Raw genomic sequence first — 18,818 nt, 5'->3', positions numbered from 1 at the left:
CCTTTTCCTAACTTTGGAAACTAAAAACAAACAAAGAAAGTCGCAACTCTAATCCAGGTGTAAAGATCTTACAGATCTTACACAATTTTGAATTGAAAAATTAAATAGAAAATAAATTTTGTTTTAGATCTCATTCCTATTAGTTACTAATCAAAAAGTAATTTATTGCTATTTAACAAGACTTAAGAAAGGAACATGCTAAATTATTAAACTAAGTTTCCTAAATCTAAATCCCACAGGTGGGCCCTTGTTGCCATGGTTAGTAACTTGGTAAATGAAACTGATGTCTTATAGGTAATGATTCAATTGGCAACTTCCTAATACCGAATGCAAAATAGGAAAGCAAGATGCTCTAAATCAAACCCCCCTTCTTGAAAAAACTCGACCACGAGTTCTAATATGGGTTTTGCATAAAGGATATGAGTTGCCATAGTATCATCACTTCTCTCGCTTAACTCGAACTGAAGTCCTTTCCAACGAATGAAATACTTCAATCGTGCTATTACTCTGGTACTTTTGGGTGAGCGATGGAACTTTAATTCAACTTGAAAACTTGCTCTCGATATGCTTGTCGAATCGAGTCAGTTGAGGTAGAAAGAACCTGTTACTATTCTCAACAGTTGGGCAATCATCGAGGTGAGGCCAATATTTGTCCTTCACATGATAGAATTGCTCGTTTAAAAATCCATAGATCAGTTTTGGACTCACCATCTGTTCTAAAAATCCAAAACAAACAGGCGATACACGCGTTTCTTTCGTTTCTCATTTATTTCTTTCTAGTGAAAATTACAGGTGGTAGATTTTTTTTATACCTCAGGAATTATGAATAGTGTGACTTTGGCCATCATTTTACATCACTATGTGGTGACAAGGTGAGGCCCATCATTATACACTCGTGCATGGCATGAGTGGGGTCCCCAATATTACAGGACATCTCATGTCCATGATATGGTAGGGCACACCATCTCTATCTGAACGCATGCATTCTGGTGGGACTCACCATTTTACACTCATGAGTGGGGCCAGTGGGCCCATGCATATGGTGGGAACCCCTCCAATTTTACACCTTATGTTTTGATGGGCTTTTTGACAGGTCTACATATCAATTTTAACCCCCTTTTTTATGCTAAAGATCAACGAGAGTGGCTTCTTAGAATTTAGAAAGGTTAGAGATAAACAATCTCCATATCTAGCGGAGATAGATATCAACAAAATCTCTTCCTTGATTGACGATTGAGTCTATAGTATAAAGTATCTTTCCCTCTTACAATCAAAATCTTGTGGTAAATTTTAGGGCGGTGATAAATTCACCCCCTTCTAGGATGAATTCATACGGTATTTTTCAAAATTGACAGTACAACCCACACCATAAGATGATCCAAACCGTCTATTTGATGGGCCACAATGTAATAAGTTATGCTCCAAAAATCATTTCCATAGGATTATCCCAACCTTCCGATCTACAGAAGTTTCTATAAAGCGAGTCCCTCTTTAGATCGCAAGGTTAGAATCATCCTATAGTAATGATTTTTGGGGCACAACCTATTTACGTTGTGGCCACATCAAATGGGTGGTTTGGAACATTGTATGTGTGGCCTGTATAATTATAAAGTCCATTTTGAAAAATACGGGGTGAATTCATCGTAGAGAGGGGTGGAGAATTTATCACCGCCCAAAAGTGTTTCTTTTTAGAGGTAAAAAAATTAGAGTTTCTCACCAATTTAAAGATTGACATAGACTTTGCTTCTCCTCTCTCTCACACACTGGTGCCTCATTTTCAATCTAAGATAAACGGCTAGGATTGGTTGATGGAAATGATATTCTTACCAAAGGCCCATAAGGGCACGTCTCTTGTGTATAGTTAGGCTTAGTTTTGTGCATAAAACACTAGCGGTGATAAATTCAATCAATCAATCATTAAATTGGTGAGAAACCCTAATTTGTTAACTCTAAAAAAATCTATTTATCGGTGAGAGACCCTAATTCTGAAAGGGCCTTTCATCAGACATGGCATCAGACATGGAAACCAAGTTAAGCTTGAAGCTTCTGGTAGACAAGAAATCCAACAAGGTGCTATTTGGAGAAGCTGGAAAAGATTTCATAGATTTTCTCATGGGTCTCTTATCTCTCCCTATTGGGTATGTAACAAGACTCCTCCTCGAGCAAAACATGGTGGGATGCTTAGGTAAACTATACGAGAGCGTCGATAATTTAAGTGAAATCTACACTCAACCAGGCCATGACAAAAACTTCCTTCTCAATCCTTCAATACCCCCTATCCCTTCATACCCAAACCCTCCTCTTTTATTGCAGAACAATGATTCTACGTCAACAAAGAAGTACTTCTCTTGCAACCAAAGCTACTTTTGTGAGGATACTCGAAGTAGTTACATTCACCCATATGTAACAGAGATTAAAGGTACTCCATGTCCTTCTTGTAAGACCCAGATGAACAAAGAGTTGACCTATGTCTTTCCTAACAACAAAACAAAGTTAGTTTCTAATGAGGAGGGGGGATTTGTTAAGGGTGTGGTGACTTATATGGTGACTGATGATTTGGTAGTGACACCCATGTCCACCATCGAGGCCATTACTCGCCTCAGTGAGTTTAATGGCAAGGAAATTGGTGTCCTTGAATCGAAGGTGGTCCAAGTGGGCTTTAAAGAGGTAAGGCTATCCTTTTTCGCCTGTTTTTTCTATAACCAACAGATAAGGCTGTTAACTAGTATCTGTTTTGACAGGGTTTGGATCTCTTTGTTAACTAGCAGTGCGCTCTCTCTCTCTCTCTCTCTAAAGATTATTTTCATTCTCTTTACCCTATTTTTTTCATGGTATTTTTAAGGGTGGTTATGGGTTTTGATGAACAACAGTACGCCAATCTACAAATAGTCTTGTAATTATTTATATGCATTGAGTTGTGGAAAGACAGAGGGGGGGGGGGGGGGGGGGGGCGCGCTAGCGACCTAAGCATAGCTAAAACAGGGGAATGCACCCAAATATGTGTGATGCAGGCGTATCATGTGGCAACGTGGAAAGAGCTCAAGAAATTTAGGAAACCCAAATATCTTAGATATATATTCCTAATTACTCGTTTTCTTTAGTTAGCAATAGATTGGTATAATAACCGATAGACTTTTAGGATACCTTTAGAAAGTATATTTTGCTTAGGAGTTTTAATTACGGAGTTTTGCTTTTTATTATTACATATATTTTAATAGTTAGGAGTTTCCTTTGAGTTGGACTTTATATTCTATAAAGAGTTGTGGTAGATGTGGAGAAAAGGAGTTTTTTTTTATTTTAAAATTTTATGTAAGTGGCTGTGAGCCTTCTTTCTCTTCTGTGTCACGGTTTTGTAACAAACCGCAGATAAAGGGTTGTTAAATTCTATATGAGTTATTGGTTTTGTTATTCTCTTCTTCCGCTCCACTAATTTGGTATCACAGCTCTCGTTGATCCTTGGCGGTTGTCGTGAAGAGGCGACTACCATGGTTAGCAATTATGGGCATGGACAAGATGTTCGTATGGAGGTTCCTCATCATGATTACCAAATTGATGAAGTCGAAGAATTAAGGATGCAAGTCCAACAACTTACCGGAACGTGTAGCGTGTTTCGAAACTCTAAGTCGTGTTGGCAATAGACTCATCTCGAAGGATGTTAACCCTTTTTATCTCCGCGCTCCGTATGGTGAGCCGCGTGGAAGGGAAATCATGATCGGGCGTGTCATAATCAGCCCTACCATGATATTGATATGTGCTTCAAGTGCTTGGGTTTTGGTCATATAGTGAAATAGTGCCCAAACATAAGTTACATAAAGAATTTGACAGGTTAGTCGAATCGAAAATTTAAATGATCAACCATATTTTGACGACTACAATGAGGATGAGGGAAATTTGGTCGAAGAATTTGACGAGTTTGTCGAATCAAAGGTTCTAGCTAAACAACCACAATATGACGACTACAATGATGATGATGGTGACAAAATCACTTGGAACGATCATGGCGATGTATTAGTTATTCGGCGTGCTATGAATACAGCCAAAGTGGAAGAAAAGCTTGACGGTTTGCAACATAATATTTTCGATATAGGATGTATGTCCAATGGAAAGATTTGTACTCTTATCATTGATAATGGGAGTTGCGAGAATGTGGTGGCACAAGAGATGGTCGACAGGGTCAACCTTGAGATCGAGAGGAGGCTTATGACTTTTAAGCTTGCATGGTTCAAGAAATGGGAGGAGGTACTTCTTAATCAACAGTGTTTAGTACTTTAGTTTCTTTTTTTATAGGCAAACAACACATCAAGATGCTCAATTGTGTGATGTGATGCCAATTCATGTTTGTCACTCATTGTTGGGTCCATCGTGGGGATATGATCGAAAAGCTATCCATGATGGGCCTAAAAATACATGTTTGTTGAGAACGCTGTGAAAAGTGATTTTGGATCCATCTAAGGTGGAAGTATTCATAATCCTCTAAAGGGAGGAGGGAAGTAACTTTCTATCCATGACTGAATTTTTGGAAGAATCGAAAGAAATAAGGAATTGATACAAGAGAACCAAAAGTACGAAGAAGTGGGCATAAAGATAAGGAAGCATGTGAAATTTAAAGGAGATTTTGTTTGGATCAACATGTAGAACAGAATGTTTTCAAGGGATAAACATGGCAAGTTGCTAGGCCGAATCGATGGATTGTTTTGTGTACTCTAGCGTATTGGTGAGCATGCTTATGTGATTGATCTTCCTGGCGACATGGGAGTTTCTGCAACTTTCAACGTTTATCATGGAGATGATGGTGACGATCATTTGGCCTCGAGGACGAGTGTAGACACCCCATTTTGACCGTACCCTGAGCCTCCCGTGTTTGAGCAAAAACCCAACCAAATTAATCACTTAGGGTCTCAAACTTCACCCTAAGCTAGCTTAGGGTCCTACTAAGGTCCCTGCAAAATTTTGTCGAAATCCGAGTTCGTTTGCCTAGCGAATGAGTCGAGCAAAGTCGTAGTGCAAGTTCGCAAAAGGGGTGTGAATTTATCCTGAAGGAGGGGTGAATTTATCCTGTGAAAGACGTACATGGCCTAATAGGACAAGAATTGCGGGCGCGCTTCATCAATTTTCCACGCTGCCCAATCAGCATGGAGTGCCATTATCAATATTCTTTTTCCCCTATAAATAGAAGCTTAAACTCATAAAAAAAGAGGGGAAGAAGGGGATTTTCATTTTCTAAGAAAATCAAACGCAGAGGGAGAGAGAGGGATTTTCGCAAAAGCAGATCAGAGAAAGAGAGAGGGTTTGGCCGGGAGAATCATCTTCTCCGGCGAATCCTTCCTGGAATACGATTATTTTCTTCAACCTCCGGTCATCTTCCCTACTAGATCCGACGGAAATCCGATCATCTTCATCTTCTTTTTCTCAATCCAAACCCTCAAATCACAGATCTAAGCATCCAAACCCACTTTCATTACATTTAAAGAAGTAGAGAGTAGAAGAGAAGATAATCTGTTAGCTTCCCCGGCAAGCTTCTCAGATTCCGGCAACATTCCCGATTCTCATCCCCGGCATCTTCTCCGGCAACACTCTAGCTCCGGCCATCCTCTCCATCAGCAGATCTAGCTCACTTTTACCTCTAATTAGCTTTTGATCTGTCTTTCCTTGAGTTAAACTTTTTAATCTACATGTTTTGTGCTTAGGTCCGGCCATTCCACTCAAATCCTGGCCAACTCCTGGCTGAATTCTAGTTTTTTTTTTAGACTTTAAGAAATTCAGAAAAGAATTGGAGAGAATGAGGATCTTCCATTTTCAAGTGAGAAATTGCAAGGAAAGAGATTTTAGGGCTTTTAGGCAGAGAGGGTTTTGATTTCTTCCTTGAAATAAATCTAGATCTAGAAAAGTTCCAGGGAGAAGAAGAAGTAAGGGGCTGAAGATTCATTGGTTCCAACGATTTTTGTTGCTGTTTAGCGTTGCCATCCGATCAAAAGTCGCCGTCAAATCTCATTTTTCTTGGCAAGAATTAGAGCAGGCAGCTCAAAAAGAACAATTCCAATTAGATTTCTCACCTATATTCTCAGGTAACTTCCATAGCTTTTCTTTATTATTGTGATTGTGCCCCTTTTCTGCATTGTTGGATATTTTGGTTGATGGCTTTGATTGTTCCTCGTTCTTATTAAAAAAATAAAAAATAAAAAAAAACTAGTAATAGAAGCTTACATCTCAGTTCATTAAGGTCATGGTATAAAGGGAGGAATACAATTACTCCTTACTCTGTTTTGTTTTCTTATGTCAATTTGTTATGATGTGTCGGAGGTTCCTCCTCACATCGTAAACAGATGACCCAAGCAGGGAAATTTTTATTTAGCATTCTAATCAAATGGATTCAGACTCCGAGGACTTTGATTTGATTAGTGTGACGTTCTCAACATTTTGCACGTTTGATTTTTACTATTAAGCACTGGAACTAAGTCAAGAGTAGCATCTAATTGTATTAGCTTGGGATAGATAAAATCAGTTGAGAGGTAAAGGTATCACCTGGTCATAATATCTTTGTGACTAACCAACATAATCAAGTTGTCCTTTCAGCCAGTGTTACTTTAGGATCAGCGGGTTGGATCTTGTATTTGATTTAAAACTGGTCTCAATGTAAAAATTGTATTAAGCATCTGTTGATATGAAAAGGAAGAGAGAGAGAGAGAGAGAGAGAGAGAGAGAGATAGAGAGAGAGAGAGAGAGAGAGAGAGTTGGGTAAAAGTTTAGTCTTTCCATTTCTCTTGTGAAACCCACTTCATTTCACATTTTCATCTACTGTTGATATCAAACTCACTTTAATTCACATTTTTTTTTATCTCTCTCATTTATGACTTCGGGTAATGTTTTCTTTGTCCGAGACTTATTTCATTGCTTGCTTATGCCAGTTAACAATTTCAATCTTACGACTCTTGGACATCACCACCATCCCCTCTTATAGTTTCAATTGTGAAGCCATCTCTTCACTCTGCTACTGTCAGCCCATGCATCTTTGTTAATGACAGCCCTCATGCCCCATTTGATATTGGCAGCCCCTAAACCTTATTATACATTTGATTTTGAACTATTGTTTATATGTATAGAATGAGGTTAAATGGATTCTTACGTCATTAGGGTTAAGTGAACACACATGCTCATATCAGTTTTCTTTTCTTTTCTTTCCTTATGTCTAGAGAATCATTTAAAGTGCTTGAATTCTAAACTTTATAATCGTTTGCTTTTAGTCACTCAACCCGTGGAACTCAAGGTGTGAGATGAAAGCTCAGATTAATTTTGCTAGCTGTTAGAAATATTAAGAGATATAAAATGTTTGTATTACCATGTGTGGGCATGTCATATGTTATGCTAGATAGATAGAATCTGTTGATTAGCATGAGGGTAATATTATATGAAATGACTGTAGTAGATAATAGTTCCTAAGGCCTGTATGTGTGTTGTTTGTTAAGCAATTCCAAAGGAGAAAACTCTTTAGTCTACGGATTCTAATTCCATTATTGTATTAAGCTTTTAAGGGTATAATTGGACAGCACAATAAATAATTCAGTTTTGTATCTTGATTTGCATTGATTTGGTGAGGCAATGTATCTATCATATTTATCAACTCTCACCTCATTACTTCTGTCAATTGTCGTTCATATTGTGCTTATCTGGAGTCATGGTTGGTACAGGATTAGACCCAAAGTTTCCAGTGTAATTCTATAACCTTTATGTGTCATTCTTTCTATTTTCGTTTTGTTTAAGCTACATTTGTCATACTTGTTGTCTCTAGAAATTCTTACGTTTGTTCTTATGTTTGACTTGTGATTTTGTGTTTCATTTATGCAACCTTGAGTGGCAGTTGGTGTGCATAGTGTAGTATTCTCATTGGTTTTTGCTATTTGTTAAATCCATAAGAGGATGTGTGTGGCTACAATTCATGTGTTCTTGCTAAACGATTTGTGGGTTCAGATTACCCCGTATTATAACAAGTCATAGTAGTACCTTTTTTTTTCTCCTCTTCCTTTTTTATTTTTAGGTAGAGAGTTCTCGATCTTTTAGATGCCCTTACACTTTAGGTAATCCATTCATTGCAAGGGCGATGAAGGCGATAGCCCAAGCCCATTATTAGAGGACTTACACAGTCTGAATAGCGCTCCCCTTTTCATTTTTAGGCTTATCCAGCCTTTAGCAAGTCTTAGAATTTTCCCTCTCACACCTTAATAGTGGTAGCCATTTCCATTTTGATATTAACAGCCTTATTTCACCCTGACAATAGCAAATATCATTTTTTTAGATTTAATTATACTTCGCTGCTTACATATATTAAATAAATGCCTCTTTTAATTTATACTTTGTATAGATTAGAAATATCATTGGAAAAATTTGTATAAAATATTGAGAATTTATTACTTTTCTTTTATCTTAAGTTTTGAGTTAGATTCTGAAGATAAATGGATTGTTCAGGTGAGATTATCTCAAAGCTTATTATACTCATTCCTTTTTATTTAAATAAATTGTTTAATAGGAAGAAGGAGATCAGATGACTACTCTATTCGATATTATCGACATGAGTACTGTCTGATTTCAAGGCGGGATATAGAAATATTATCATGTGTATTTGATATCAGTTGATTACTTTAGCATCATCTGATTTCATCCCCATATTGGGGTGGTGTTTGTGGTTGGGCATAGAAGTGTTTGATATTGTTTTCTTTTACTTTATTAGGCTATCCAGCGGCTGGTCTGGACTAATTAATGTTGTTTATCATTTTATGATTGCTATAGATTGTGTATTTTTTTATTGAAAATTCTTCTTTGCTTAGCACTTGATTTATTTTTATAAGAATAGAATGGAATTTGCGATTATCTGGTAGCCTTATCTTCTCTCTTTGATAGACTAACACAGTCTTATAGATTTCTGTTAAATTTCTTTAGATACTAGAATCTCTTTACATTGCAAGGGCGATGAAGGCGATAGCCCAAGCCCATCTTAAAGGGGAGAATTACTAAGTCTCAGTAATACCCCCTCCCTTCTCTTTCTTTCTATAGAGACTTCTTAGCCCTTTTCTTGTAGGGCGATGAAGGTGATAGCCCAAGCCCATCCTAGGAGACTTGCCCAGTCTTGCTAGCATTTTTCTCTATCTCATCTCTGTGCCTAGGAGACTTGCCCAGTCTTGCTAGCATTTTTCTCTATCCTACCTCTGTGTCTAAGAGACTTACCCAGTCTCATTCTCTTGCTAAACCTCCTCTTTGTGCGTCGTTTGGTTTTGGGAGAACACCCTACTCGGCTTGGCATCATACCCCTACCCTTATGGGTATTGGGTTGCACATTTGTTGCACCCTAGGGCTAGGTAGCTGTCCGGCCCGGCTGGGTGTTTTACCTTTGCCAAATATGCACAAGGTCTCTTTTTCCTTATTACTTGTGAGCTTTATCTTAGTTTGATATTCTACTAGCATAGGAATCCGTCCTTAGTCTAGAGAGTCAGTCCTCTTATTCAGGAATCAAATTCTATCATCATAGGGGTTAGGATTCTTTCCAACCTCTCGTCAAATCATATGTTTTTCTATCCGCTCCTGCAAGGTATAGGATGCTGTCCAACCCTTGCAGAGTTGTTATTCTGTTCATTCCCCCGCAAAGCATAGGATGCTGTCAAACCTTTGCGGGATATCAGGAGTTTGTCCTCCCCTTATGATGATAGGATTCAGTCCTCTTGTGTCAAAAAACTCAAAAACATTTGAAAAAATCAAAAGCATCTAAAAAATTCTTGAGAGTAGTTAGGAATCCTGTTCCGAACTACGTTGGCTTGATCCCCTCTCCACAGGGTACGTAATGCAGCTTGGGATCTTTATCCCAGGTCCAGCCAAACCTTTAAAAATAAACATTTCAAATTTTCCAAACAATACAAAAATTCTTCAAAACCTTTTCAAAAAGATCTTCCTCTAGAGTTAGGAGTCTGTCCTAGTTGTTTGAGGTATTTTAGAGTTAGGAGGCTGTCTTGATTTGTATTTATATGGTGTGTCCTGTCGTGTGAGTGTCCCTAGAGTTAGGAGGCCTCGAGTCGATCGGTTAGACATTTAGTCGAACCGATAGCTAGACTAGGAAGCATATAGTCAGCCCATGGTTTTCATTAGGTTGCACAGCCTAGATACACATAGGATGTAGGGCCCACCTGCATTAGCTTAAGGCTAAACAACTTACATTAGTTAGGGCATATAGAGAGTCCTAAAAATTACAATTCACTTGAACTTAAGCAATCGTACAAAAAGCTTTAAAAATCAGTCGAGTCTAGTGGAATCGAGTCTAGGATAGCGGTTCTAGATGGTTAGGCATCGTAGTTTAGAATAGGGCATCGAACTACGTTGACTCTGATTCTTCCCGAGGCCGGGATACGTAGAGCAGCTAGGATGGATGGCCATCTTGGTCCGAGTCAAGTCCTGCATTAGAGTTTTAGGATTCTTTTTATCCAGTTATGTTTAAAATTGAAGTGAATTGTGTGTTTTGATGTGTTTTCTTATTTTCATGTACAGATCCTATGCTTTTAGCTGTAGCATGCATGTGCTTGCACACCAGAACTTAGACACCAATTAGGTTTGACATTCATAACCTAGTTATTCTCAGGTGACACTTCTTTTATTTCTTTTATGTATGTTTATTATTCCTCCGAGACATGCATGATTAGATAGACGTCTTCTCGGAGATTTGTGTTCCCATTTCATATGATTTTCGCCCAAAACTCTTCAAAATTATTAAGTAAATGGCATAAGAGACCAGGTGTTTGCACTTGGGCGGATGAGGTGCTCTTTAGACCTTCCGAATTCGTAACCAGGCACGAACCTTCTTTTATATCTCTGGTTATCCGTTGCAACAGAGCATAGTATGGGATTCAGGGCCCATTTGCCTTTTTCCTTGGATGGCGACTCTTTTTTTTGTTTAAGGTACGCCTCGAATCTGGCCTAGTCCCCGAATCGAGAGGTATCTCACCTTTGTATCGCCACTCATGCTGTGAGGGGCACTTCTTTCGAGAGTTCCTTGGTAGAGCTCTCCATTCACGTGGATGATCCACTGAGACTTTAGCGTGTGGGGCTCGTCCCCCACCGCCTCCTCTCTCGGATCGGGGTCCACAACGAGTCCTTCCCAATTGGGGGAGTCTGATGTAGGCGCCCCATGTGGCAACATGGAAAGAGCCCAAGAAATTTAGGACACCCAAATATCTTACATATATGTTCCTAATTACTCCTTTTCTTTAGTTAGCAATAGATTGGTATAATAGGATTTTAGGATACCTTTAGAAAGTATATTTTGCTTAAGAGTTTTAATTAAGGAGTCCTGCTTTTTATTATTTGATATATTTTAATAGTTATGAGTTTCCTTTGAGTAGGACTTTATATTCTATAAAGAGATTTAGGGGCTGTTTGGATACGCGGATTTTAGAATCCAGGTTTTAGTTTGAAAATAGTGTAAAAGAGGTTCATGATGAGGCTGCCGTATGCTGTCTTGACAGCGTTTCTTGGATTTTAAGTAAGAAATCCAGGTTTTAGAAATCTCTCCCGCATCCTAAGATTTCTAAAACCTGGAAACATGGGATGATCTGCTACGCTCTTGCTGATGGAAAGAAGGGCGAGAAATCAGAAAACGACAGCTGGTTCGCTTCTTCTCTTGTCTCACACCTACAATTTTGAAGAAATCCCAGATTCTAAAATCCGCGTATCCAAACGTCCCCTTAGTAGATGTGGAGAAAGAGAGTTTTTTTACATTTCAAAATTTTATGTAAGTGGCTGTGAGCCTTCTTTCTCTTTTTTGTTACGGTTTTTTAACAAACCGTAGATCAAAGGTTGAGAAATTTTATTTGAGTTATTGGTTTTGTTGTTCTTCTTCCTCTCCACTGACATGGAGCCGGAAAATAGCCATAGGACAACAGCCTAGCTGACCTGGAAGAAGCAGACCAGGAGGAGCCCTTACTTCCACCTCTTTTGAGACCTTTGGCCTAGTTCAAAAATTCGGCAAAAACACATTCTTTATGAACCAAAGAATCCTCATCTGAATGAGCCAGAGACCTTACTGATTCTTTACACAGCAGAGGCATATATTTGGACGGCAAAACAATGGGGCTTCAATTTTGCTGCCAACTCCAATCACTTGCCGACCCTTGTATGATTGTCTCTTAGCTGCTGACAAGCACAAGGGCCCTCGGAAAGTCGAAACAACAGCCACAGGGCAGCACCCATAAATTCAATGAGTGCAAGATTCATCTTCAAAAGTCTACGGTCTAGGCAAGGAGCACAGGTTGGGGAGCCCAAGGGCATTTCATCTTGCCGCCCCCTCTTTCCAAAATAGGCATCTCCCGCCACAAAGAGAAGACACGGTTCTCTTTGGAGTATACGGCCGCATTCGCCAGTGCATCCGCCACTGTATTACCCTCTCTAAATTTGTGTTGGATAGACGGCTGAAGTAGGTCAAGGAGGGCCAAGATCTCCTGCCAATAGTGCCCAATTGACCAAGAGATAGTCCGCTCTTTTTTTTCGTGAGCTCCACTGGCACTTTGCTGTCCGATTCCACGGTAAGGCACGACCAGAGCCCATCAAGAAGTGCAAGCTTCAGCCACCATGTTTGTGCTCTTTTCATAGTAGTAGGAGAAAGCGCAAATAATTTTCGCCTTCTTTTCTACAAGGACTCCTCCGCCTGATTCTCCTGGGTTTCCTTTTGCAGCGCCATCTATGTTGAGCGTAAGGGACTTAGGGTCCGGGCTTTTCCATCAAACCCAAACATCTCTTTTGATTTTCGGTTTGCGCACCTTGATTTGGAGAAGCTCCAGAGCAAGGTAGTCGAACATGCTAGCAGGAATTTTGAATTTACATAATGCAATCCCTCGATCCGCCTCAAGATCCATGAAATGGAGTTAGAGTGACCTTCCATCTTTCTAGTGGATTGCTCTTTCCAAAGTTCCCACACAATGAAGAACATAGTTACTCCGATAAGACAACCGACTTGAGACTTCCTATTTTTCTCCAACTCGAACAAGATCTGCATCCTACTCTTCACTTTGATGATGACACCGATCCACGTTCCATACTTCTGCAAACACGAGCCATAACGCAATCCCTTGACGATCCGCCTCAAGATCTATGAAATGTTGTTAGAGTGACCTTCCATCTTTCTAGTGCATTGCTCTTTTCAAAGTTCCCACACAATGAAGAGCAGAGTTACTCCGATAAGACAACCGACTTGAGACTTCCTCTTTTTCTCCAACTCGAACCAGATCTGCATCCTACTCTTCACTTTGATGATTGCACCGATCCACGTTCCATACTTCTGCAAACACAAGCCACAAGCAAAGAGGTGATCTATAAATTCTACTTTGTTTCAATGCAGCAAACGCATTTGGAAGACAAATGGATGTGCAAAGACTGTATCTGCTCATCTACAAGGACTGCCCGTGATGTAGTTTCCAAGCAAAACAGCCCACCCTAGCTGGAGTGAAGTCCACCTCAGCTGGAGTGAAGTCCCACATACTAACACCATGGCAATCTGTTTACCCTTGATTTGTATATCTCCCACGTACTGCTAATGGAAAAAGAACCCATTTATTGATGGCTCCCATACAAGCCTTACTTCACACGTTGTCAGCCTGATTTTTAGATTACTGAAAACTGCAGCCCAGCAGCCCGGAAGAAGAGATACTATTAGCTCCTTATCTCATCCGCCTTTCGGCTTCACTATCCACCAGAAGTTTACTATGAGGTTGTCGATTCTTTGGATCACCTTCTTTCATGGGCTTAGAGCAGATAGGGTATAAATTGATATACTACGCAGCATGTGGTTGATGAGAACTAATTTACCACCAGCTGAGAGGAGCTTGCCTTTCCACCCTTCTATTCTCTTTCTGACTTTTTCCACCAACGGGTCATAGTAATTTGCTATCTTTCTGCCTATGTAGAGGGGTGCCCCATGATTGGGGATTTTCTTTGGTACTGAAGCCTGTGATTAGCTAAATGGCTCTCTTTCTTCTGGTTGGAGATTTATCAGAGCAAACTTATCAGCTTTTAGTCTTTTACTGTTGTTGACAAGCTAGCCTGACATTCGCTCGTATCACCCTAGAAAGCGCATTATTTGGGAGAGGCTTTCTTTTGCATCCGTATGAGAAGAAAACCGTATCATTGGCAAAGAGGCTTTGCAAAATGGGGATGCGAGGCCTACTTCTCTCAAAGTACCTGGCTCTACCTTCTTACAATAATCTGGAAATGCCTCTGCTCAGGCAAGGGGTTAGCAGGGGGTCCCCTTGGCTTAGCCCTGTGGAAGACCTAAAAAAACCATGAGGTTCCTCCATTCAGCACCACTGAAAACCAGCATGACTGAGAGCTTCTTTGATTAGCTTTCTCCACTTCTCAGAGAACTCGAACCTTTTGAGGACTGCCTGGAGGAAGCCCCAATTTCGCCTATTGAAAGCTTTAGCCATATCAATTTTGAGCAATATGTTGCCTCCTCTTACTTCCTTAGCCCTCCCATCATATCCTGGGCGATGGATATGTTGTCTGTGATGCACCTGCCTTTCACAAATGCCCCTTGCTCGAGAGAACTTAGATTAGGCAAGACTTTTGCAAGTCTTGTTACAATAATCTTAGTAAATATTTTGTAACTGAAATTACATAAGCTTATTGGTCTGTAATCTGAAAAATCTTTTGGGGACTCAACTTCGGGGATAATGGCGATGACAGTAGAGGTGTAGAGTCTAGAGAGCTTGTCTCCAAGAAAAAAGGCCCTGGCTGTTGCGATCAAATCCAATCGGATGATTTCCCATCTATGAAGCACGGGTACGGGGTGCGGGTACGACACGACACGGGTATGTGGGTACGTGATTTGCCAAAAAAACCGGGTGCGGGTACGTTCGGGTACGCCGAATATAATAATATATTTTATTATTTTATTATATATTTATAAAAATTAAAAAATAATAATTGTAGAGCAATCAAATAACAATAACATCACCAAAATGGAAAATTCTAATATTACTCTTCATTTCATAAGTGATTAAGTTCCATATTTCATAACAAGAGGCATCATTCATTAGAAAAAAAAGTCTGTCACCAGTGTGTTGACCGGTGCCTGACAAGATGAATAATTTTTAGAGAACAAATTATGAGATTTTTTTTACCGGACTTTTGGGATTTAATAATGTTTGGACAAAATAGATTTTATGAATTTTTAAAATTTGAAAAATACCCCACCGTTTGGAAGTCAAGAAAGTTAAAATTTTGACCCGACCCTTTTTCTTTGAATTTTGTACTAGAACTGGAGAGTTGACTTTTTTTCCTTTTAGATTTGGGTGTTGAAACTATTTTTAATAAATCCAAAAGGGGGGTATTCCGTTATTTACATGTAAATCTTAAGTAAATTGACATTTACTTAAATGGTTTACATGTAAAGCGAAGCAGCAGGAAGAAGCAGGAGAGGAAAGAGAAGCAGCAGGAAGAAGCAGGACGTGTCGGGTACGCGTGGTGCGCACCCGACACGCAAAATTAGCTTCTTTTTTTTACAAAAAAGGGGGGTACGTACCCCGGACGTACCAGGGGCGTACCCGGACGTACCTGCACCCCATACGTGTCGGGTGCGGGTGCGGGAGCCCCGGGAGAGTACCCGTGCTTCCTAGTTTCCCATCAACTCGAGTAGAAATTTCCACTGAAATCATCATGGATCCGAGGCAGTTTCCTGCAGACAGCTAAAGATAGCATCTTTGACTTCCTCTTCGGATGGCTCTTCGACAATCATAAGGATTTCTTCCTCTGAGATCAGTTCCGAGTTCAGATCACGCTCAACATTTCGTCATCTTCATCCACACCCTCATACGTGAGAGCCTAATGGAAGAAGTCCCTGGCAATTGCAGTTATCCTGGGTCTTTCACCCACTCCGAGCCATTCTTCCTTTGACGTTGTAAGTAGGCGTGAAAAAATGTGTGTTTTGGTCACCCTCTGTGAGCCAATTTTTTTTTTACTTTTGCCTTCGAAACATTTCTTCCTTTTCAAAGGATCTTTCCTCTTATTTATAGAGGATCCTTGGGTGGTTGGCAACTGCCACCTCACCCCTTATCTTTCATTTCACGATCTCCACTTTCTTTTTTTTTTGAGTCGCTGTGAATGCCACCTCACATATATCTTTGGGTTCCACGATTTCAACTTCCCTCTTTTATGAGAAGTTACGAAGTGGGTGATTTGTATCCTCTTTTGCGAGTGTTAATTTGTTCCCTTAAATTTAGGGATTTCTTTTCCCTTATTCGTGGGCTCTCTTTTGTTTTCTTTTTCATTAAAATACGTTAACTTCATATTTATCCTTTTTTATTTTTGGGAATAACATGACGTGTAACCTCCCTTTTTTCCTCTTAGTTTCTCATGGGATTTTACCTTTATTTCTATTTTGTAAAATTTCGAGTTCAACAACCTAGGAGCATTCTCCTTGGCCCAAAAGAAAACCCATTACCTTTACATTACCCATTAGCCTTAATTGTATCGAATCCAACAAAAAATGCCATATTGTGGGAGGCCTCAAGTCAAGATCATGACCTGCCACGTCACACAGACTTCTCCACCACATTCCGAATTCGATTTTCAAAAATCCTGCTCAAAAGCCCAGAGCTATCATGCGCCCTCACCGACTTTTATTGCAACTTTTATCTTCTTCTTCCTATATCTCTCTCCTTGTTTTTACAAGGAATTTTCAGTTCTATCTGAAGGGCTTTGCGTCTCCTCGCTTAGCCACATCAATTTGATTTTGAGATCATCTAGGAATGGGGCAGAAATATCATCTTGGGCTGTTCATGATCATCCTACTGGCCGGCTGCATTTTGGTGTAATTTTTCCCTCAAATTTCGGATGTTTGGAAGCTTGCAAAAATCAGCAAAGAAGATCGGCTTGCTCTTCTCATTGTCCGGTAGATTAGACCGTTAAGGATGTACTCTAGCTGTTGTTTTATTTCCACACACACTTGGCTTTATAGAATGTTAAGAGTGTTGCACAGGTGGGATTCCCTATTTTTTGGCTGTTTGGTTTGAGTGCGCCACAAAATGTCATGAGAATCAGTCTTTAAAACCGATTTTATTCCCTCATTTGGTTCCAATTAAACATAGGCAAGAGCCACCATCTGAAAGTCTACTTGAAATTGCAGACAATTCTGCATCAATAAGTACCGAGGCATATCTTTACCACTTATACTTGCATCATGCTGCTAGATAGCGGCACATTCCAGGCTCTATCTAGTGGCACATTCCAGGCTCCTTAACAACCAGATAGCGGCAGAGTCTTTTAATTGTCTTTGCTTTAGAGACTCCATTCTCATTCTCTTTCCCCTATTTTTTTCAGTGGTATTTTCAAGGATGATTATGGCTTTTGATAAACAACAAGAAGCCAGTCTATATATACTCTTGTAATGCTCTTCTGTTTGTTAATTGGTCTCTACATTTTATAGGGTTTGGCTCTGTTAAAGGCTTCGTTGCAGTCCAAGACAGCTCTCACAGATGTATTCCTTCAACCGGCTTAGTTGCAGCCCAAGACAGAAATTCCTTGAGCATTATTTGTTAGTTGTTTTGGAAGATGTTGATCACTTCTGTTTAGGGAATCATTTTGCTTGAAACCTTGTGTTTAATTTGAGGATTATTTTGGTTGTACGGGGCTTTAGTTACATTTTGTATGTATTACAGTGCCATATATATCTTTAACTATAAGCGAGATGTGTAAATGTATTGGAAGAGTAAACACGTAATAAGGGGATTAGTAATCTCCCAATGGCGCTTAGTTATGCGGAATTTTATATCACTTGTGGACTTCACGGGCTGTGTGTTACTATGAAGGGGGTGCAACTTTGGTCGGGTCAGGTTGAGCTTTTGGTAAAAAATGAATTGGAATCGACCAGAGCCCGACCCGAGTTTTATATAAAAGCTCAACCCGAATTCCCAAAAATTGACCTAATTTGCATCCCTATGACCGTTGGATGTCCCATTTCAAAAAATTAAAAAAAAAAAGAGCCATAGGGCGTACTCCTCCTGTTCGAACCGGAGTTTGAAACCAAACTTATTTTACAAGGACACTGGCAGTGGCACTCTGGCAGAATACGGGCCACCTATTGATGTTCCACAGGGTCAATGGTATAAGTTGCACAGTTATTCCTGTGCTGGGCTCATCATAGTTAAATAGGGTTGAGCCAAGTGGTGTTATTTCTTAGGGTAAGTAGTGTCAGGTCCGTGAGTCAGTCGTGTCGAGAGGTCCAAGATCCTTTGCCTAAGAAATTGATGAATTATTTAAAATTTCAGTTTTATCCCTTGTTAAAATTATCTAATCAACAAATAGAACTGCAAAAATGCCATATGGCCTTTAAGAGCATTGAGAGATGAGTCTGCCACACTTGAGGAGAAACCAAGTCCCAATAGAAAGGAACTAAAGTAGTCAAATCATGGTCAAATCTGGATTTGGAAGCCTCTATGATTCCATAGAGAGTGCTTAGTTTAATTTGCACACTTTACACCTGATGTTTTGATACGGTTAGGCACACCGTCTCTACCTAAACCTAGGCATATGCTGGGCCCAATATTTTACATACATGAGCAGGCCCACCATCTCCACCCAAATCCATGGATTGGGTGGGGCTCACCATTTACACCATGTTTTGATAGGGTAGGTCCCACCCACTCAAACCCCTACATCTGGTGGGACTAACCTTTGATTTTACCTCATATTTTGATGGGTGTGGGTCCCATGATCCCCTCCTAAGCCAATTACGTCTCATATTTTGATGGGATGGACCCAATTCCATAAGTAGCAGGTTGAAAAGACCAAATCCT

The 18,818-nt window shown here is 39.8% G+C and overlaps 1 protein-coding gene across 2 annotated transcripts; it reads left to right on the top strand.

Annotated features, from left to right (window-relative positions):
• Positions 1–1,894: 1,894 nt before the first annotated feature.
• On the top strand, positions 1,895–17,705 carry LOC143873174 (uncharacterized). 2 transcript variants are annotated; one of them, XM_077376793.1, is made up of 3 exons: positions 1,895–2,667; positions 2,742–2,767; positions 17,450–17,705. In XM_077376793.1, the coding sequence occupies exons 1-2, from the start codon at positions 2,008–2,010 to the stop codon at positions 2,763–2,765; spliced, it is 684 nt and encodes a 227-aa protein (XP_077232908.1). In that variant the 5' UTR covers positions 1,895–2,007; the 3' UTR covers positions 2,766–2,767; positions 17,450–17,705. The 2 variants fall into 2 exon arrangements, with proteins under 2 accessions (XP_077232908.1, XP_077232907.1); XM_077376792.1 differs by lacking the exon at positions 2,742–2,767.
• Positions 17,706–18,818: the final 1,113 nt, after the last annotated feature.

This window comes from Tasmannia lanceolata, unplaced genomic scaffold, assembly GCF_043159265.1.
Source record: "Tasmannia lanceolata isolate RefF3 unplaced genomic scaffold, GAP_Taslan_0.1 ptg000002l, whole genome shotgun sequence".
NCBI lineage: Eukaryota > Viridiplantae > Streptophyta > Magnoliopsida > Canellales > Winteraceae > Tasmannia > Tasmannia lanceolata.
Note: the sequence above shows the minus strand (reverse complement) of the source record. Positions and strands in the feature narration are given on the sequence as shown.